Source organism: Megascapheus bottae, chromosome 5 (genome assembly GCF_031878675.1).
Source record: "Megascapheus bottae isolate mThoBot1 chromosome 5, mThoBot2.hap1, whole genome shotgun sequence".
Taxonomy (NCBI): Eukaryota; Metazoa; Chordata; class Mammalia; order Rodentia; family Geomyidae; genus Megascapheus; species Megascapheus bottae.
In genome coordinates, this window is record NC_143513.1 from 24670196 (window position 1) to 24693653 (window position 23458).

The 23458-nt window shown below is 40.3% G+C and overlaps 1 protein-coding gene across 1 annotated transcript in view; it reads left to right on the top strand.

Annotated features, from left to right (window-relative positions):
* Positions 1-3963: 3963 nt before the first annotated feature.
* Positions 3964-23458, top strand: part of LOC150063127 (uncharacterized) — a 223307-nt gene continuing 203812 nt past the window's right edge. The window contains exons 1-2 of the mRNA XM_090332215.1: positions 3964-4004; positions 4114-4723. Coding sequence (XP_090188341.1) covers positions 3964-4004; positions 4114-4723 — 651 coding nt within the window. The remainder of the gene's footprint in view (positions 4005-4113; positions 4724-23458) is intronic.

Consider the following 23458-nt stretch of genomic DNA (forward strand, 5'->3'; position numbering starts at 1 on the left):
TTCACTAAGAAACACCCCAGAGTGCCTGAAAAGAGCGTACAGCTCTAAGCACCACCACACTTTCACCCTGAGGTGTATTCTTGTCTGCTTTTAAACTTCACAGGAACACTAAAACAAAATAAACAGATTACAGTTACAGAAGAGCTACCTTGTAAACAATGAATTTACCTGAGTTGCAACAGACACAGGAGATGATGGGGGCAGGGGACAGGGTGGCAATGACGCATATTTGCTCCATCAAAATCTTATTCTTCTGTTTTCTCCATTTCAGTTCTCTAGGTTCACAGTAAAGATAGTGTCCCGAACTGCTAAGAGGCCTATCTGTCTATTAACTTCCTTTATTATTTATTTATTGATTGATTCTCGTATTTTTGGCTTGCACTCAAGGCCTCACACTCTCATTTGGCTTTTTTAACTCAGGGGCTGGCACTCTACCACTTGAACCACAAATTCTACTTGCAGCTTTGGGGTAGTTAATTGAAGACAAGTGTTCAGGGACTTTGCTGAACAGTCTGGCTTTGAACGGTGATCCTCATATCTCAACCTCCTGTGTAACTAGAATTAAAAGCAGGAGCCAACAGTACCATCAACTACCTTTTGTGCTTTACATGTGTGCATCCTTGGCTATTCTTCTTGCTCATACCTGGGAGGTGGAAATGTGAGGATCGTGGTTTGAAGCCAACCTAGACAGGAAAGCCCATAAGACTTTACCTCCAATTAAACACACAAAATATTTGGGAGTTGTGGCATAGGGCTAGTACTCATGCCCTTCAGTCCAGCCACTGCACAAAACTAGCAAAACAGCAACAAAAAGACAGAGCAGAGAACTGCCAATGGGAATCAGAAGGACTGGAATTACTTATTAGAAAGCTAGCTGTCCTCTGGCTTGGAATACAAGAAGTTTCACCAAAAAGGTTCTTTCAGAAAGGTGAACTTACATCACAGGTAGGATGAGAAGCAAGAAGGGGCCAGGTGGAGATCTGTGCTTCTAGTGCTAAGAGGCTCAGGGCAAAAGGAGAAAAAGTCACTTTCCACTGGGCATTGGTGGATCATACCTGTAATCTTAGCTACTCAGGAGGCTGAGATTTGAGGATCCTGGTACAAAGCCAGTCTGCACACCAATATCATTGAGGCTTTTATCTCCAATTAACCCAAAAGCTATGGAGCTATGGATCAAATGGTATCAATCTTGGGCTTTTAAAAAAGCTAAGGGACAATGCCCAGGCCCTGAATTAAAACAGTACCAGCACACCAATCAAAAATAAAACAACAAAAACCCACAAAACAAAACAAATCCCACAGGAATGAATAAAATACATGAACTAATCTCAGTGATATATATATGGAGAAATATTTTGGAAGGTCCCCCAGCAGGTCTCTCAGCCTATAGTAATGGGGTTAGCATTTTGTTTCAACCCCTGCCTGATAACTTATGACCTGGAAATATTTTGTGAGAGCTGTGAACCCCTAGGCCGATGAATGGCAGAAAGATGTTTGGGAACAACTAGCTGTGCCTGCAGAGTTTTCTCCACGGGTTAAATTTTAACAACCCAAACGATCCATCAACTTTGAAATTTCAGTTCATATTCTGGAACTTCATGTTTGTTCTAAATAATGGGCTTCTGTGTTACCATCTGTCATCTACTATAGGTTGGCCCTTGCTGTATACATCTTCATCTTCTACTGTTGTACAGCACAGGGTGGTATGGAATTGATACCTTCATAATAAGCTATCAGTTTGGGATAATAAGAGCAATCTATTCCTATTTTGTTTACAATATTATTGTCCAAACTGCAGAAAAAGTAAGTCAGTCCACTGCCTATGGTTCAATTTAAGACAATTGAAAAAAAACCTTTGGGTTAAAGATGAAATCTTTCTTCAGTAGAAGTCTCTGTGATTAGTTATCCCCAGGCACAAAGAAGGAAATAACATTGTTCAAACTTATCTTCCATCCATCAAGTGAACAATTTATAACCATTCATGGACTATAAGTTATTTCTTGCAATTACATTGTGGCCATGTATATGTTATCATGTGTAATCTACATTATCAATACTTTGCTGCAGCTGGAGAAACTGAGGCACAGGGAGTCTTCTTTGCTCAAGGTCTCCTCATTATCAAGTGACAGGACCAGATGGATCAGTGATATCTTCTTCAAAGACCATACTGTCACAATCTTGTTAGTTGACACAGCCATATGAAGATCTGAAGGAATACTCATAGATTACTAGTTAAACAAGTAAAATGCTGCCTTCTACCCAAACAACTCTGGGGAAAAGGAAGTTCCATCCTGACAGAGATGTCAAAGGCATGATGGGTGCCTGTCTCTGGAGAGTCTCAGATGAGGCTGTGTTCAGGCTACCTTGCAAACACAGAAGAAAAACTAGTGGAGGTAGAGGACATGGTACATGCTGGATTTTCTTGTACCAGGCAGGGCTGGTTTGAGGCCCAAACCAATGAGAGCCAGGAGGACACAATCTAGTATGATTCAAGAGTCCTCATAAGCATTAAAGTCTTTAGCAAGACATATAATTTTTTGTCTTTCTTTCTTTCTTTCTTTTCTTTTCTTTTCTTTCTTTCTTTCTTTCTTTTTTTATTGGCTAGGGTGGGGTCATAGGGCTTAAACTCTGTGCCTGGGTGCTGTCCTTAGTCTTCAGCTCAAGGCCACCGCCCTACCTCTAGGCCTGGATGCTGTCCCTGAGCTCTTCCCCTCAAGGCTACTGCCCTATCCTTGAGCCACAGCCCCACCTCCTGTTTTCTAGAGGTTAATTGGAAATAAGAGTCTCAGGTCCTTTTGTGCCTGGGCTGGTTTTGAACCAGATCCTTAGATCTCAGCTTCCTTAGTAGCTAGGATTACAGGTATGAGCCACTGTGCCTAGCATATTATTATTTTTTCTTGAAATCCTTATTGGGAAGTCACACAAGGATGGCATCCTGGAGGAAATTAAAAAGAAAACAGTTTAAATCAACTAGAAAATGTGACTTGAGTGCACATTGTGATTATTTAGCATTTATTATTCACTCTGTGTTAGGTGCTTGATGGATGTGAATCCCACAGTGCCTGCTGTGACTCCTGGGTCATTCCTGATAATTTTTAAATGGACTATATCCTTTTAACCATGTTTTCCCAAATTGAACTACCCTCAATGTGAACACTTTCCATTTTGCTATATATAATGAGAGTACTTTCATCTCTTTAACGTTTGCTTTTTCCTTTGATCTAACAATTTCTGTTCAGATTTCACAGTTTTCTGTTGCTTCAAGCATTGAAAGAACCGATTACCCTGCTGGGAGCGTGAAACTGACTTAAGAAAAAAAAATATCTACATGATATTTCCTTCCAGTGAAATTCATTTAGGTTTAAATACAGGAGAAAGGTTCACACCTAGTATTCCAGTCCCTTTTTCTCCCACACCTGAGAGGTTTCTTAGGCTGAAAGGTGAACAGCGGCACCTGCTGCCTTTTGTGAGGCTCCTTTTGCAAGACACGGGCAAAGAAGAACCTGTCTCTTTGACATCCTGCTTTGTGCCGGCCTGATGCCACCTTTAGAACATCTCTATCTCTTTGAAGGCCCGAATCGGAAACCCATAGGGAATTGTTGGGCACTGTCCATGGCTTAAGCATAGCTCAATTTTGTCATCCAGGGTTTTTCAGCAAATCACCTTGTGTGGGACAGAGGTCACCAGCTCGCTCTCCAGCAACAAAGGACAATTTGGAGGGGGAGCACCTCTCAGCCTCCCTGGCCTCCACGAACTCTTTCTCCCTAGCACGGCTTACTTGTATTTCCTGGTGTAGCCTTTGCTCTCTGGCTGCCCCACCCCTGCTGTCTCTGGTCTCCAGAGGCGAGTGGGGCGCGGCCCGTGCCTCATCTCTCCCCTAACCCCCGCAACCCTCTCCATACTCGGGAAAATCTAGGAACACCATTCGATCCTGACAACTAGGCTCGGTCCCTCGACCCTCCAATGGTCTTCTTAGCATCTCGGGACCCTTTTCCCAGGCCAGCGTATCCCCGCCTGGGCAGTCGGCAGCCTCCCCTTCCACCTCCCTGGTCTCCCGAGCTGTCAAACCCGTGGCAGCTGAAGCAGTCCCCCCCCCCCACCTCCGCCCCCCAGCTCCCGCTTCTCCCCTCCTTCCTTTGTGTGCGCGGGAGCGGAGTTGGAGCGGGGTGTGGGGGGGCGAGAAGGGGGAGGTCGCTCTGTCTGTCTGTCTCCAGCCGCCTTTGCCCCCCACAGTTCCAAGTGCCGCCGAGGAGGCGGGAATTCTGGGGAGGGTGCAGGGATCTTGGTGGGGCGGCTCAGAATCTCCCCGGGGTACCCGGGGTCCCAGCCGCGCACTGAGGAGTGCGGGCGGCCGTGGGGCTGGGCTGGAGCCACCCTCAGGCAACCCGGGCAGCCCCCCGGGGGCTCCCCACCTACCCCCAGACACCCGGAGAAAAGCGTGCAAAGGAGCGGAGAGGGACGGAAACCACAAATAAATAGCGGCGGCAGTAGCGCGTCATCTGGCGGAGCAGGAAGTGCAGGCAGAGTCCGGGAGGCTGGTGCTTTCGGCGCGTCCCCAGGACTTTGCCATGGGCTGGGGGCCGCGGAGGCTGCGAGCTGCAGCCGGGCGAGGGCAGTGGCCGCGGCGCCCGCACCGAGGCTGAGCGATCAGCGACGCGCGCGGGGCGCACGGAGATGGCCGCGTCCAGCAACTCCAGCCTGTCCGGCTCCTCCGTGTCCTCGGGTGAGTTTGCAGCCCGTCCGGCGCCGCGGCTGTTGCCATCCCGGGTCTGGCTCCCCGGGATGGAGAGAGCCTACCTGTGGCCATCCCGCACGCGGGCTGGGAGCGGGTGTGGGAGGGTGGGGACAGGCGTCCGGTGTGACACTTGTTTGGTTTGCCTGCACTTCGGGGTCCACCGCACCCCCGCGCCTGACATCTGACAGCGCAGAGGTGGGGGAGCGGTGGCGCCCTCGGGAGGGGGTTCTGGGGTTCGGGGCGCCCCGGGGCGCCGCGGGGCGAGCAGGGTAGGTCTGCACTTTTCAGGCGCAGCTGGCGCTGAGCCTGGCGGGGTGGAGAAGGTCAGGGCAAAACTGGGCGCCCCGAAATTGGGTGGTGCCCTTCGCCTGTTACCCTGGATCCCTAAATCCAAAGCAGAGGGAAAGCAAACCCTAGCTTCTTGCAGACTTGGTTTTCTTTGTTTGTTTCAGAAATTAGCTCCGTGGAGACTACTCGCTCGGGGCATGGGGTTTCAGATAGCAATAATGAGATTGCGCCTGCCTTTCTGGTCCTGATTGAAGTGGGTTAGGAGAAGGGAGGTCCAGCCTAGCCTTTTGACTCTTGGCACGTTTACAAGTGTGTGTGTGTGTGTGTGTACACGCGCGTATCTCTGTGTGAGGTTTTCCTACGTGGCTCCTTAGACATTTCCTTACAATACTCTGTAATTTTACTTTCAAGGCATGCATTTGTTTTCCCTTTTAAGTGTGGCTGAGCCAAAGCAGGGCTGCTTTCAGCTTTTCTATGGTTGATGAGCCAGTCTAATTTGAGAAAAAAAATATTAAAAATGAATCTGAAGGAGTAAGGATGAATAGAAGGGACCCCACCAGTTTCTGAGTATGACAGGTTTCTAATCAGAATGATGCATTAGGCAGAATTCCTCTACCTTCCTGGTCACTGAAAACTTTAATAGCAAAGCCCTGCAGGGGTAGCAGATATGGTATTCAAGGGGTCAGGTAAGGTCTTGAAGTCCTAATAGAAATGCTTAATATATGATGATTGTATTATGTTCTATTGTTTTCTTTTTATTATTTTCCAAAAATTAAACTTCAAGGAAGAAATAGCATTTAAATGACATGACACAGCAAACTGGGCTTTAAGGGGACCTTGTCTATAGATGTGTGACAATGTAAATTTGACTAAGGTGCAATTGTTATGTGGCACAAGGTGGCTACTTGAAAACCACCTGCTATCTTTTCTGGCAGGGTTGAGTTCCAGGGAAATAACACTTCTGTTTTTGGTCACTGTTTAACAACAACAACAAGAACAACAACAGCAATAATAATAATAATAATAATAATAATTAAAATGTTATTAGGTGTTCAATATAGTTCAAGTTGCTGGTCAAAGCAGCCATTGGGGTCGAACATTCAACATCTTATTAACAGCAGCAACAAGTTGACCACTTGTGGTTTTAATTCTGAGAACTCAGCAAATGTTACAGCTTATTTTTAGTACCCTCAAACCACTGTTGCTTCTGCTCTTCAATTCATTTTTGTTGACTAACACTGAATTCAAAATACATTGGCGTATACTTATCTATCTCAGAAAATTCCCTACTCAATGAACTGGTGGGGGAAGAGAGGTGACAAAAGGAAGGAAGAATTTAGAGGAAGGGACAAGGAAACTAAACCATCATGTGATTTACTTGTGGCATAAATGACAGATGCTGAGGCATCAGAATTTTCAGATGTTGATAAGGCTTAAGAAACCTGATTGAAAATCCTAATTCACTGTTGGAAAAAAAAATACATTGGTTTACAGCAGCACAGTATAAGCTTAAGATGTTGGCAGTTGCTTTGAAAGTAGGGTAAGGATACTTATGATGATTCTCTTTCCTACTTTAAGTACTGCAATTTATAATCCTGTGGGGAGCAGGGAAATTGCATGCAAAGTGAGATTCAGAACATGGGCACAGATATATTATTTCTTGTGAATCGATCTGATCTGTGAGCTTATATTGGCTAGTTCACCAATTAATCAGGTACTTTGTCTTGAGAAAGATGGAATTGTGGTTCTTTGTAACCACACTGGCATTGTGTGGGTCATGAATAATTCAGATGACATAAGCAATTCACACCTGTGAGAGGTGTTGGGCAGGCAAGAATAGAGCTTTTATCTTTTGTGGCAGCTGGGTTCTCTCAGGCAAAGACCAGAATCTGAGAAATTAAGGGAGTCCATTTGGGTTGGAGTTGTGGCTCATTTGGTAGAACTAGCCAATGAGTAAAAATGTCTGGTGCCAAGTTCAAGTTCTAGTTTTGGATCAAAGGAAGGAAGGAAGGAAGTGGGGGAGAGAGGGAAGGGAGGGAGAGAGAGAGAAGAAGAATGGGAGGGAGAAGGGGGGTGAGGGAGGAGGAAGGGAAGGGAAGGAAGGGAAGGGAAGGGAAGGAAAGGGAAGGAAAGGGAAGGGAAAGAAAAAAAAGAAAAGAAAAGGGACTCCATCAACTAATTTATCATCATTTTCAAGAACTTACTGTTTGTCAGGCTGTAAGTGAAAAGTCTCACCTTCAAAATGGTTAAGTGAGGATGGTGATTCTAGGATTCCTTCTAACTCTGAAGTTCTGAAATCACTGACTTTGAATTCTAGCTCCATCTTTGACCAGCTGCATATCTTGGGTTAAATCACTTAATTTCTTGAGCCTTAATTTTCCCATTTGTAAATAAAAAGTGCTAATAGTAAAAGTACATCATAGGATTTTTACATGGACTACTCATGGGCTGGTAGTTAATAAGTGCTTGGTGCAAGATGACTTTTCGTCTTTGAGGGATGAAGAACTTGCTTATTAGTTCAGTCTTTAGATGGAGAAATAAGTCCAACACTCAGAAATCCTCCTTCCATCACGTACTGAATTTGATCCTGAGTTTGGGCCTTAATTTATCAAGCATTTATATTGAATATGTTCCAGGTTTCAGATGTGGTTCTGAGTGTGTGGACTGGGAAGACAAATGAAGAAGCTTTCCCATCAATAGTGGCAGACATAGACAAGCACAGAGAAAACTGCATCCCAATTTGCCCAAATGAACTCTGTGGAAGAATATGTAGGGAAAAAGAGAGTGATTACTTCAGTTTAGAGAAGACAGTGGGAAGTGACATGAATTGGCACTTTCAAAATGAGTAGCTTGATAAGGACTTCTTATGCCTCTATTTTCAGCTATCTATGAGGCAGAGATGTGGAAAACCCCAGTTTGATGCTAGTCCAAGCCCAAAAGGTAGAGAGACCCTTTTTCAACCAATATTATGAGTATAAAGGTATGTGCCTATGGTTCTAGCTACATCAGGAAGCCACAGTTAGGAGGATTACAGACAAACGAGACAAAATAGAGTGAGGACATGGCTCAAGCAGCAGAGCACCTACCCAACAAGCATAATGCTCAGAACCCAGAACCACCCCCCAGTCTCCAAATGTAGGAAAATAAGAATGTAGATAGAAGAAAAGGCCTTTTCGGAAGACAGCCAATGTCTGAAATGGAAACATTTATGTTCTTTCTCCTTTCCTGAAATTGATAACCCTGTGTCCCCTGGGGTGCCATTCCTTGAACCCTCATTCCTATAAGCACATAGACATCAGCATGCACCACGTACAGAGCTGCTAAGTTACCTGTTACTGCTGCTTTTGGTTCAGGAAGTAGTAGCTTTGATGGATAAATCCCGAAAACCCTTAGACCTAGGTGTCCAGGGTAACAGAGCCCTAGAATAGAAACAGTTGATTTTTGTAGGATTCAGCATATGGAAAGAGAAACCAAGTGGTACAAAACCTCTATTAGAGGAATAGCTGCAGGGGGTTCAGGTTTGGTTGTGTTTGCATAAAGATTCAAACTGTAATAAATTACTCAGTGCCAACCTCAAAGTTCTGTGATTTTTCTGACAATAGCCTCTTACTTGCCACTGTTTAACTACATCACTCAAGTGTGCCACTTACTCTGTGTTAGCAACTGAGACATGACAAGTGAAACAATCAGGTTAACATTAATTTGAAATACATTTTCTGAGAACTCTTCCAAAATTTGCTTCTGAAATATTCAATTATGAATACAGGAAATTGCTGTGTCTTTGTTTTAATGATAACTACTGGCAATTACATTTCCCAATCACCTAGATTGGTGCTAAGGTTTGATTACTTTTATATTGTAAATCACACACACGCATACATACACATACACAACTTATCCTTAAGCTTCTAATCTAGCCTGTGGCACTTGATTATATTCAGAAATAAGCAATGACTGATATGCAAAGCAGTATTCTTAATAATCGTAGGTTGCATTCGCTTTGGTAATTGAAATAAGAACTTTTTGCATATTAGTAATATGATTGTTTAATGGATAATTTCACAGTTGAGAAAAATTCAGCCCAAGCTAAGTAATAAATAAATGAATTATTTTCCAGTAACTGAACAAGGTAGAATATTAAATATTAAGGAGACCTCTCTGGATAAGAAGTTAAAATTTTGAGAACATAAGTACACATTTTCAAATGAAAATACAGGATAAAACTAAAAATCACCATCACATGCCGTTCTCAAGTCCGAAATAGGGAAAAGAACATTTCTGAATGAATTGAAGTGCTTACATATCTGGGTTTTTGCAGTAGCATTGTGGGCCAGGTAGGTAATATGATTTTCTGCTATGTCACTGATAATGACTCTAGAAATGCTGATGTTTTTTCTTACTCATTATTAGGAGGTCATACATATGTCTTTCTCATTCCTAGCACAGAAGGCAAAACTGAGCTATAGTCATGCTGGTAATATCTATCTATCTATCTATCTATCTATCTATCTATCTATCTATCTATCTATCTATCTATATGAAGTCAGTCACTATATGGATCTAACACAATAAAGCAGGTGTCATTGCTGAAATAGGCATTGACACTGAGAAATTTTTATTTAAACCTTTTGATTTTTCAAAAAAAAATTTCTTCTGGGATAGCCAGTTATGTGTGAAAAAATTGCTTTGCCTTTGTTTTCATGATGATTCTAGGTAATTGTATTTTACAGGTCACTTAGATTGGCAGGAAAGTTTGATTACCTGCTTTATTGGAAATCACATGCACAAAAATTATGATTTAAAAATCCACAAATAAAAATATTGCCAAGCAAATAGAATTCAAGAGAGAAATCATTCAGGTGAGAAACATTTGCCCTATTTTTTTCTGGTGGGTCTTTCCACTTCTCATGGTCACACTTCAATGTGTATTTGTGGCAACTGGGAGTAATCAATTGTCCAGAATCTTCCTCTTTAGGACCATCTTCTTAAGTAATTTGCTATTGAATCTTGACAGCACCCCAAAGATTATGTGTTAAAGGCTTAGTCCCAGTCAACCTCCTTTGAAGATGCTGAGAGACAGAATATTGAGGAGCTGAGGCTTAATGAAGAACAGTAAGTCTTTGAGGATATGCCCTTACAGAGGATATTGGGACTCTAACATTCTCTCTCTCTCTGTCTCTCTCTGTCTTGCTCTCTGTCTCTGTCTCTGTCTCTCTCTCTCTCTGTGTCTACATGTCTCTGTCTCTCTCTGTGTCTCTGCTCCTTTCTCTCTCTTCTCTCTCTCTCTCTCTCTCTCTCTCTCTCTCTCTCTCTCTCTCTCTCTCTCTCTCTCTCTCTCTCTCTCTCTCTCTCTCTCTCCCTCCCTCCCCCCCCCCCCGCTCTCTCCTGGCCACCATGAGGCGAACAGTCTCAAAACTTCCTTTACTATATATTCTCTGCCAAAATGTTCTTGTGATCAAGCCAACCATGGATTGAAATCTCTGAAATTATGAACCAACATAATCTTCGCTTTAAAAAATTTTATTTGTTTTAGATATGCCCCTCCCCCACCGCTCCAGTGGTAGCAAAGCTAACAGAGCATTGAATATTGTATGTGGAGGAAAGACACATAAATCTGTGTCTTTGTCTGGAATGCCAGTTTTCCCTCTAACTTTATGAAGTATATGGATGACTCTGTCCTCTGTTCAACTTTTGAGGGATGTGAACCACCAGGTATTTTTTAAGGTCAGTTTGTGTGATATTTAACTGGACAATGTACTCTTTGAGCTGCTACCTGGGGCCTGACCCAAGAACTGGCCATCTGTTGCTCAGTAGGATCTTCCATTCCTACCCAATAATAACTGCAAAATATAATTGAAATAGTAAGTGGAAAACAGTAACTGAAACATTTTGGTTTGGAAAACCTGTACAGAAGCCGTGTTACATTGGCATAATTTAGAAAAAGAGATTTTTGCCAGAAAACCAAGAATTCTGCTGAGAGATATAAGCAAAGAAAAATGGAGCTAGCATTAAATATGCAAGAATTAATTTACCTGAAATATTTGATTTCAAAATCTTTATTTTCTCTGCTGATTTTCCTCTCCCTTTTCCCTTTCTGCTTTGTCTCTTTTCACCTATTGTATTTGTCAGATACCTATTTTAATATGCTTATATAAATACCAACTTTTGGGTTATCTTTCTCAGTGTGTGTGTGTGTGTGTGTGTGTGTGTGTGTGTGTGTGTGTGTGTGTTTTCTTCTTCCACAAATTGGCCTGGACATCTAACTGCCTCTTCTTCCATTTTGCATGTGGGAAAGGAAGTTGGTATTCTGACTGTCATGTGGGTTTGGGTCAGAGGGTCAAATGGATGTGTGTCTCTGGTGCAGGATCTTTGGTATGACAGAACACAATGATGTGTCTCAAAGTAAGGAACAAGTAGAGACGTTTATTTAAAGTCTGTGTGCATAGAGGAAACCAGTCAGTGTTAGGAATGTGCTGACCACACAGGCAGCCAGATGGATCAGGAACATCCGTGACTGTCCACTAGGGTCTGAAGCTCAGTTCCTGGGATTGCCATGTGTGAGAAAAAGAACTTCCTACTCTGCCTCAGGAAGCACCAGTTACCAGCTGCTCAGGCTAATAACCTACCTTTCTCTTCTTTTACAAGTAACCATCAGCTTTGTGAGGACAGGTCTTTGAATTTAGTTTGTGTACTACAGTCTTTCAAGAGAATTGCTTTGTTTCAAGATTTTGACCATGGGTCCCTAAGTTCATGCTTTTACAATAAAATATCACTGGCATTAGCAATTATCCTTATTTTTTTTTTGCCAGTTGTGGGCCTTGAGCTCAGGGCCTGAGCCCTGTCCATGGGCTTTCTGAAGAGCTCTACCACTTGAGCCAAAGCACCACTTCTGGCTTTTTTCTATATATGTGGTACCTGGGAATCGAATCCCAGTCTTCGTACAGGCTAGGCAAACACTCTACCACTATGCCAAACTCTCAGTCTTGAATTCTGTATATTATATACTTGCTGGCTTCCATATTGGACAGGCAGGTCTATGTCTTGAAAATTAGGCCCTTAAGAGAAAATGTTACAGGTCTTATTGTGCAATAGGTGCTATAGAAAATTCATATTCTTGCTTCCTATTTCTTTGTTGTTCTAACATGTCAAGTGTCTTGGATTTATTGCTTAGAAACAAAATCTTTTAATAAAGAGCACTTTCCATTGTTAATGGGCATTAACTGAAGAAAAAAATCCAGAGAAGTGCTACATTATTTTTCCTTGGAGCTCAGATAGTGTTCTGAGAGTTCTGAGGGCAATGACAGGCCTAAAAGAAGCCAGGAACTGGGCATCCAGTGTGTAAAGAATTGCATAAGATTTTCATCCCAGTAGTTCTGAGATTCCATTGCTCTAACTCTATGCCCTGAGTTCATGTCAATAAAGCACAGGCCCTGCATGCTACAACTCATTCCAGTGGCTTCAACATTCACATCTTTTTTGAAAATTGCTTCCCATTTTAAATATACCTCTCTAGGTGCATTTGAAGGTGATAAACAGAAGTTCCAAAAGAACTAATTCCCTTTCTTAGGAACCGTAATGTTCCTGAATCTTATTTGCATGCTTTTCTTTCCAACTGGATAAGCTTAAAATTCCAAGAACTAACTTTATTTTTTCAAAAACCAATGTATTTGCATTGCCCCATAAATAGTCTTTTGCAGAAGCAGAAATATTTCTAGCCTAACTGCTTGCTGATGGGCAGGTTAGTAGAAAAGCTCTTAAATAACATGGCTTGGATATGCCATTAAGAACCTCAATGCAAACATTCACAATTTTCCTATTTTCTTTATGAGTTTTTGGAAAAGATGTAATGAAAAGATCCAAACTTTTCTCTGGAAATGAGCTTTTTTCCTTTTTGAGGGTGAAACTAAACGCTACTGTGGATATATTTCAAAAAGAAATTGAGTTACCATCAATCGACAGACCACTTTTTAAAAAACTTGAATCAAACCTCAGAACTGGAGGAATTTTATAGACATTTTAATTATTCTTCCCAACATATACTCTTGCCATAATTTCACAATTTCCCTCAAAATTATGAAGAAAATACTCTTTTTAAAGTCAGTATGCAAAATTACTGAGCGACAACTCACAAAGCAAACAGAGAAATGGCAAGATATTTGATGAAACTTCCTAACCCTATCCTTCTTTAAGAACTATACCAATGCTAGACAATATACATTTTTTAAACCAATAATAATATTTTGTATCTCTGTAGTGTAATATGGTAAGCTGTAGTTAGGCTGTACTTTTGAACTCCAATATCCTTAGAGAAACTGAAGAACTGATTTTTTTTTAACTCAAAGTTAAGTATTCAAATATGGCTGGTAGCATTGTATACCAACAGAGCTATATAGAATAGGATAGGCCTGGTTCACTTAGGTCTTTGTGACTCCATACAAACGACAGCTTCCAGATCTAAAGTTCAATTAAAATGCAAAGCAGTTCCTAACTTCTTTGAATATCTTAAACAATTGAGCAGAACAGCCTCCATGACAGCCATTCTATAAGATAGTCTCTCAGGATATTGCTATTCTTTGGAATGAGCCAGCAGAAAGAGGGGCGTGTGTGTGTGTGTGTGTGTGTGTGTGTGTGCGCGCGCGCGCAGCGCGCACGCGCGCGTGCGCGCAGAATTGGTGTTTTGGGAACATGGGTCATGGCTAAGGACAATTGTAGTTCTAATACCACCATGACCTAGCCGAGTGGTACTGTACAGTCTTGAGTTCCTTGGGCTCTGATCTTCTTAACTTACATAATGAAAGGAACTGCTAACCACTCCAAGGCCCTGCCTCTTTCTAAGCCTATTCAGTCTATTCTGTTTATTAGAGGACTTATTGGTTGATTAAAAATAATTGCTGGGGCTGGGAGTTTGGCCTAGTGGTAGAGTGCTTGCCTAGCATGCACAAAGTCCTAGGTTCGATTCCTTGGTACCTCATACATAGAAAAAAGCTCGAGGTGGTGCTGTGGCTCAAGTGGTAGAGCTCTAGCCTTGAGAAAAGTCCAAGGACAGTGCTCAGGACCTGAGTTCAAGCTCCACAACTTGCAAAAAAATAATAATAATTGCTAATGCCAGTGATATTATATTGCCAGTGATATTACATATATATACATATATAGATAGATAGAGTTCCAAGATAGTACAAAATGTAAAATATCTTAGAATGATTTCTAGAATATTGATATCAAAATGATAATAGTAAGGTTGAATAGAAGACAAATTTTACATGTTAGTTAAAATGTTTAATATATCTAGTAGAATATGTGAAATGATATATGTGGCTCCAATTTTATACTGGGCAGTACTGGTGTGAATAGGTGCAGAAAGAATAAACCAGCCTTTATTGCATAATGTATAATACATAACCTGATGACTTGTGCCCAGTGGCTTCCACAGGTAGGTATACTCATGAATATTTCCAACTCAGGAAATGACCCTTGGCTCACCTACCAAAGAACTGAGTCTCAATTCTCATGCCTTGATTTTAAACCTAGAATTGAGATACATTATTATGATTATTTCAGTCTGTGCAGTGATTTTAAATGATGTGCCACAGGAGGGTCAGGTTGGAACATTAGTTACATTTTGTGGTTGTTGTTGTTGGTTATGGGGCTTGAACTCTGGATCTGGGTGCTGTCCCTGAGCTATTCAGCTCAAGGCTACCGCTATATCCCTTGAGCCACAGCACCACTTCCAGGTTTCTAGTGGTTAATTGGAGATAAGAATCTTAGGGACTTTATTGCCAAGGCTGGCTCTGAACCGTGATCCTCAAATTTCAGCCTCCCGAATAGCTAGGATTACAGACATGAGCTACCGAGCCCAGTTTATGAGTTTAACATTTAAAAATTATGTGTATGCAGTTATGCATGCATATACATAAGACATATTGTATTCTTATAAAACACACATATGTATGCATATATGTAAGTACATATATATTTCTATGTTAAAAAATGGAAGTCTGAAGGACTATGAAGTTGGAAAGAGGCTGAGGAAATGGAAAGCTCCTTTTTTCAACCTGTATAGATAAGGGAAAACTCTTTCCTGTCAGTATTTTGGATGAAGTATCCTAGCATAAATCTGTATGCGTGTATTCATATACACTTGTGAGTAGGTCTGTGTGGGTGTTTCTGAATATGTTTATGCAGAGAGTATAAGTGGATTATATTTCAGACAAATATTGCTTCTAACCAAATTTATGTCATAAATAAGTTAATATAAAGGGAAATAAGTTCATCCTAGCATTACTTTTAGTAATGAAATAATTCACTTGGGATTATACTAACAATATGAAGATATTAATGTACATAATTTGGCTGCCTCACATTGATTTAAATTGCTTATTCAAATTTACATTATTAAATAAAACTTGGGTATTTTGTTTCATGGTGCTTTTGTCTTAGATAGCACTGAAGATGTTAATCATGTTTATTAGGTTCAAAAATACAATGTCCCTGGCTTTTATTTATAAAGAATATGTAATGGCTCCTTTTACTATTTGCTTTCTGGTTGAAGCCTGATTGGCTTAAGCCTAATGTTCTCTTTGCCATCTCCCTCATAATCAATATCTAGGGTTGAAAGTACTTAATGACTAGGACACCAAAGTAATTTTCTCTGACATTAGTATGCCCTAGGACTGAACTTTAGCCATATGAGAGCCCTATGCTTGCTAAATCTATCATGCCTTTATTCTAAATGTGAACTCTTCCATGGGGGGATAGAGAGAAACAGTGGGCCGAGTACTTGTCAGCTCTGCTGAAATAATTAATATCAATTTGAGATTAGGAAGAACCGCAGCAAATCCTAGGCAATTACACATGTAAGACATGATTTGGAGTTTAGAATGCTATTTCTCCCAGGAACATAATGCTTGTCACAGTACTTACTTGCTACTGTCTTCTAACTCCAGTCATAGCACTAAGGGTATTTTGTAAAAATGTATACCAGCCTTTCAGGGAAGAGATGCCCTGCAGTTATCTTCCTTTCATAAATAGCTGAGTGTAAATCTGTCACTCAGGAGTTCCTGAAAACATGTCTGACTCCATCTGGAGTGTCAGCTGTGTTCTTCCTTATAGTAATGAATTCTATCCATTTTCTACCCACACAGTGGATTAATATTTCTTTCTATGGGTTTAAATTTAATTCAATGAAACTTGTTTTTAATATCCATTCTTAGGATTTATAAATAAAAGCAAGCTCATTTGAATAATGAACTTTAGGTGTGGCAATATGTGACAAATTCAGAAAGTAGGGGACATAGCCTCAGTTCTAGAACCATCTGCCTCTGTTAACCTGGACCTCCCTTACTTTCCATTTTCACATTTGTAAAATAGGCTAATAATACTAGCTGTGAGACTAAAGTGGAAATTTATCTACAAATGCAACTTGAAAGCTGAAAAGTTATGAAAAACATTAAAAAATAAATCTCTGGTCCCAGAAAGTCCACTTACTATTAAGATGCTTTATAGGTTCCTCTCCAGGGTTACAAGTATCACTCAGAGCTCTTGAATTTACAAGATTGGAAGACAAATTTCTCCCTAGTATATTACCTTGCTCTTTTCTAACAGCCATTAAAAAACCTTGCAGTGTAATTGGACCAGTTTGGAATTTCTGTCTCCTGTGTAAGAGGCCAGTGTTCTGGCTGCATTTCCAATGGCATTTTATTTTGGATTATTCTAAAGAACACTAGTTGTATTTTATCATTCAAAGAATGGCTCTTTTAAAAACTAAATTCATGGAAAATTCAATAAAGATTTCCTCAATTTATACCAGCGTTACTTCTAAAGAAATTTATTTAAAATATTCTAAGTTATAAGTGCATCTCATAGATCTAATCTGGTCATAGTTCTAACTGAACAGCATAGCTGAACAATATAATACAATGCAGGATGTTGGTTGTTAGTCCATCTGTTTAATATCCTTTCCTTACCCAGGATTTATTGTATATTGCTAGCTAAGAAAAAGATAAAAATTCAAAGTATGGCTCTTAGGGAACATGCATTATTCTTGTACCATGGTAAAAAAAATTCCCTCAAACCAACTTTCTCTAGATATCAAAGAGTATATATGATAGATAATCCAACTTAAGAACGTTATCTAGACTTTCATCTTTCTTTGTGTTCTCTTCTCCTTCCTTCCTTCCTTGCACTGTCCTTGGGCTTTCTCAAGTCTAGCACTCTACCTCTTGAGCCACAACACCACTTTCAGCTCTTTTTATGTATGTGGTACCCAGGAATCAAACCCAGGTCTTCTTGTGGGCTAGTCAAGTACTCTTCTACTAGGCCATGTTCCTCACCTCTTCTCTTCACTTTTCTCTCCCATCTTCTTTCATTCCTTCCTTCAAAACATAACCACTGTCCTCAAAAATCTGCTCATTCCTTTGCCTTTCTTTTTATGGTGTGTGTATGGGGTGTGTGTGTGTGCGTGCGCGCGCGCGTGTGTGTGTGTGTGTGTGTGTGTGTGTGTGTGTGTGTGGTGTATGGTGTGTATGTTCGTGAGCTTGAACTCAGGGCCTGGGCCTGTCCCTGACCTTCTTTTGCTTGAGGCTAGTGCTCTGACACTTGAACCACAGCTTCACTTTCAGCTTTTTGGTAGGTTAGAAATAAGAGTCTCACACTATCCTATCCAGTCCTCAGCTCAGCTTCCTGAATAGCTAGAACTATAGGTGTAAGCCAGCACCCAAATTCTTTATATGGTAATTTTATTTTTTAGGCTAGAGGCATAGTGCAAGTGGTAGAGTGTCCCATCATAACAAAGTAAGCAGAATGATCACAAGTTTGCTGAGTTTAAGTCCAGGTTTAGACACACACACACACATACACACACACACACACACACACACACACACACACACACACACACGCATATGTCACTAAAACACAAAGAGCTGTTTTTATCTGTTTCTTCAATTCTGAAGCTCCAGTGCTTCCCTCCCTGTCTATCCTGCTGCAAGCAATCAGTAACTAAATATTGGGTAAATAAATATCTTTCATGAGAACCCTTGGAATTCCCTCCTTTATGTATCACTTACAAATAAGGGCCGTAAGAACTCCCATCACCTGTTCACATTAGCCACTGGCTTTTTGAATTTTTTGAATTTAAAAAGTTTATTATTAACTAGAGTTATTATTAATAATTAGAGTTTTGTTATTAAGAAGAGTTTTCAAGCTGGGTGCGGTGACTCACATCTGTAATCCTAGCTACTCAGGAGGCTGAGATCTGAAGATGGCAGTTCAAAGCCAGCCCTGGCACTGAAATCCATGAGTCTCTTATCTCCAATTAACCACCAGAAAACTGAAGTGGTGCTGTGGCAAGCTGTAGGGCAGGGTGGTAACTGGGGGTGAAGAGATCAGGGACAGCACCCAGGTCCAGAGTTCAAGTCTCACAACCGACAGAATAAGTTTTGAAATCTGTTAGTCAGGTTATGTGTATAATGCATTTTGATTAATTCTACCCAATTTCCCTTCCCATTCCTATCTTCAAGCCACAAAGTTCAATTGTTATATAATATACATTGGATATAGTGAGTGCATTATCTCACTCTTTTTGCCTCTAGTCCTGTACCCCACTCATTGTCCCCCTAAAATATATTTCAGCTTCCTGGCATTCATTATGATAAATTGTTCATTAGTTTTTCAGAGAAGTTACACCATTGAAAAGTTTTTTGTTTAGTTTTAAAAAATGCATAATATAGCTGGGTATGGTGACTCATGCCCATTAGCTACTCAGGAGATTGAGATATGAGGATCAAAATTCTAAGCTGGTCTCTGCAGGGAAGTCTATGAGACTTCTGTCTCCAATTAGCCACCAAAATTCCAGAAGTAGAGCTGTGTCTCAAGTGGTAGAGTGCCAGCCCTGAGAAAAAAGGCTAAGGAACCATTCCCAGGCCCAGAGTTCAAACATCAATACCAACATAAGAAATTCATAACATTATATATAAATCTATATGTACATATATATGTGTGTATACATATATAGGTATGTATGTATACACACATATATATGTACATATAGATCTATATATAATTATTTTTGTTTGGTGACAATAGACTCCAAACAAAATCAAGCTAGCTTTTCTGAATAAGAAGTTTGCAATTATCTGCAGCTCAAACATACATTTCAGAAGTAGGTAGTTGGATATACAAGCGACCTCAGTATAAAATTCAGCATGGAGAATGATATATTTAAGTGCAAGGATGAATCTGGGGACCATTGTGCTAAATGCAAGAAGCGTTCACACAAGATCAAATAGTGTGTGATGCCACTAATCCTGGAAAGAGAAGGTTGATTAGCTATTTTCTTGGTCTGAGAGGGTAAAAGGGAAAATGGGGAGTGGCACTAATGGATATGCATTTCTTCTTAGAGGAGCAAAATTATTCTAAACTGGTTTGTCGTAATGGTTGCACATATCTGTGATTATGCTAAAAGTAAATGAATGGTTCACCTTTAAGCACACAAATTGCAGTATATTTCAATTATATCTTATTAAAGCCATTAGTATTTTTTAATACCCAAAGTAGACACAGTAACAATGAGAAGGTGAAATACTTATAAGGCAAGTTCAAGAAAAAAAAATCCATAGGTTAGATCCATCCTGAACATGTTGCAACATTTCTGTCATTAACCGCATTTCAATCCATATTCACTGGTGACTTTTTAAATTCTCATTATTATCTTTAAATAGTTGTAAAAAAGGTGTTTCAATCAATGAATTTGTTTATAAGCACAATATATTTTAAGTAATGTGACCCCTTCTACTATTTGCTTCCATCTTTCCTAACCCTTTCCAAGCCCTCAAGTTATTTGGTAACTTTGTAAGTTTTAACTCACTGTGACTTTTACAGTTAGTATTAAAGTGGTCCCCTCTCTTTCCAATTTTATTTCCTATTTATCTTTTTTTTTCTTCTGCCAGCCATTAATCACCCCAAATGACCCTACAGAGGCTGGCTTTCTCTGGCTATTTCATAGTTTATCCTCCACTAGAAAAATGTCTTCTTCCGGTGTGCCCTAAAATCTATGGCCCCTCCTTTCCACTAAAGCAATGAATGAGTCAGAGCAGTGGGTCTCTTCTCATGCTGAGCTAAGCAATTTGTGCATTTCTCATATTTATTCAGACTTCCAAACCCTGATCACAACTTGTGTGCCTTGTTATCTAGGAACCAAATGTCCTCACTGTATCCCTAGAGCTCTGGACTATTATTAACATGCTGATATATCTACTGCTGCCTCCTTATGCCTCACTAGACACTGCCTGTGAAGACATCTCCAAGGATATGTTCGGCTGGCTTTTTTGTTGTTTCTAATCAAAGAGCAAGCACTCTTTGAACATGTGAGATCACAGTCTTGTAATATAAATACTTGGTTAGAAAGACTAAAATGTTACACAGGTAGAGCTGTCTCAGTTATTCTAACAGTACATACTTTTAAAAAACCTGAACAAAGAAAAATGTGTTTGATTTTATGAGATCTCAAACATGAATTATTCTGAATACAACAATTACTAAGCCTACACACAATATATTCTAATGATTCCAATTAATAAGTTTCTTTTAAGCCCTGTTGGGTTTGAGTGTCAGGCTGTGGAGAAACCTTCCTCCACTGTGTTTAGTGACTCCATTAGCAAGATATAATTTTTTCCAGATAGAGAAAGATCTGACAACAGTGAGAAGTTAATGGAGGCAAAGACTAGTATCTTTATGGAGCAGAGTAACTGGGAAGCCACTTTTTTGGGCAAGTCTTCATCTTTAGTGACTCAAGTTGGTAGGATTACCTCTTCTCTTTCTGGTTGTGTATGGCCTGTCTTCCTTCCTCCTCTCCATAGGACAACTGTGAGAAACGATCTCATGAAATGCGGATGCATGTCTAGTTCTGGGCATGTGAAGGCAAAGCTAGAATCAGAACTTCCCTCTTGGTTCTGTGATTAAAGTCTCACTCAGATGATGCAGTCTAGAGCAATAGAGTCATTTACTCTTCCCATTAAAAAAGAAAATCAAAGGTAGAAAGTGTTTAAGGTAAACAAAGTAAGTTTATTTGAAAGTGAAAGGAAAGCTGTGAAAGTAGTTGGAGCTTTCCTTCAGGAGAGGGGCCTCAGAGAAGTATCCAGTGGAGTCCTTTCTGATGGCAGTTTTATAATACAGGGCTTCTTCCCTATCTCTTCCACTGAGCTTGGCACTGATTGCTTGATGGCTTGTGCATGCGATGGCTGGTTGATTGAGGGACCCAGGGCATAATGCGAAGAAGAAATGTTTAAGGAGGAGGAAATATTTGAGCAGCAGCCTGAGGAACAAGAAGTGCCTTGATGGGACGTATGTATTAGCTGACACATGTTAGGTCCATCGCTTTTTATTCCTATCTTTCTAATAATTCTTTCTACCAGAGATTATTTTTCTGGTATATAGAGGAGGAAGTGAGAATGGGCTTCAGTGGATTCATTGTTCTGGGTCCTCCCTCAGGTGAGGCCTGGCTCCCCCTAAGTCTGCTATAACAATGGCACATGTGGAGTAGATTTCCTGCCTTTTGCTGGCTCCTTTGGAACATTTTTTAACTAGTCTTGGGGCTAGAACTCAGGGCCTGAGCATTGTCATTGGGCTTTTTCAAAGCTAGAGCTCTACCACTTGAGCCTCAGCACCACTTCTGGCTTTTTTTTTTATGTATGTGGTACTGAGGAATCAAACCTGGATCTTTGTGCATGCCAGGCAAGCACTCTACCACTAGGCCAAACACCTCGCCCCAGCTGGCTGTGTTACTTGTCTAACATCTTATTTCATGGGGAACATTCTATTGTCACAGGCTATATGGTATATCAAACAAACGAATCACTCTTCCTTGGACTTGCTGTTTGCGTATACTCTTGTCATGATAACACAAACAGGAGATATTCAGAATGTCTCCACTTTCTAACCAGGATACAGTCATTGTGTGGGGCTGGAGTGCTTTAGATGTTAATACAGAAAATTCTAGCAAGAAGTGCTAGGATAAATTATTTCTGTCTACCGCACAGTCTTGTGGATTTTTTTTTTGCCTCCTTGGTGAGTGGGCTTTGTCTTCCTTATCCTGATGGTTTAGTTATGTATACGAAATATAGTTTCTTTATATATATAGTAGCAGTCTTGGCATTATACTTTGATTCAGAAAAGGGATAGCCTTTTCATCCAGGTTTTGTAGAATTTAAGGAAACTTTTTCAGAATCACCTTTCTCTCCAGCACACTTACCCTTCCCTCATTGAGTTTTGCTTTGTAATATGTTAAGAGGTAAACTAGCCACTGGTAAGAGAATATGAGTCTCATGAGGCACTTAGTACATTCATGATCTCTTTTTGAAGTGAGGCTGTATCTGAAGAGTTGGGGGCATCTGGACAGGACAGAGTTCTGTTAAGGAGGAACCAAAATGCTGGTTGCTGGTGGCTCCTGCTTGTAATCCTATTCAGGAGACTGAGATCTGAGAATCGTGGTTGGAAATCAGCCCAGCAGGAAATCTCATGAGACTCTTACCTCCCAATTAACTACCAAAAAAACCTGCAAGTAAAGCTGTGGCTCAAGTGGTAAAGCATTAGTCTTGAGCAATAAAAGCTGAAAGACAGCATCCAGGCCCAGAGTTCTAACCCCAGGACTGCCACAAAAATAAAAAATAATAAAAATAAATTTAAAATATAAGTTTTTAAGAAAATGGAACCAAGAATATCTTCTATAGATAAGCCACTACAAAAACAGTTCTAAGACTCATGTCCTCACCTGGACGGAGGGCTTTGAATAGTTTATTTGAATTACTATAACCATTCACCCAATAATAAAATTACTTCCTGAAAAACTGGTTTCTACTTCCTACCAACTTAAGGTAAATGAGAGCTTTTACTCTTGTTTGGTCAGTTCTTAGTGTTTTATGGCTTGACGTAACTATTTATGCTTATAGAAAAATATAAGTCCATTAATTGTAAAGCATATGGATTTTTCCAGTTCTAATAAAACATAGGACAGTAAGGAGTAAATACTCTGATACTTGATAGACTAAGATCACTGGGCATAACATAGTTAGAATTGTATTATTGGAAAGTAAGGGAATAATAGTGATTCTCTCACTCCTAGTTGCTATGGCAAAGAGTTTTTAAGGATTTGATTTCTGAAAAATGGTGATCATTAGCAGTTCTTTGTTTTTAAAACAGAGATCTCTATAAATTGTCAAGCATTGAATGGAATAGATGATTGACACTTAATTGGGGAGAAAAAGCTCAGATTATTTCCAAAGAGAAGAAAAGGGGCAAAATGCTTTTGGAGAACAAATTTGTACTTTTCATTTTTAGGTCAGGCCAGAGTCTGTAAAGAACAATGGATGAATCATAATAGCAACACAAGTCTATGTTAGCTCTATCTCAGCATTTACTTTTTGTGTGTCCTGGGGCAAATGT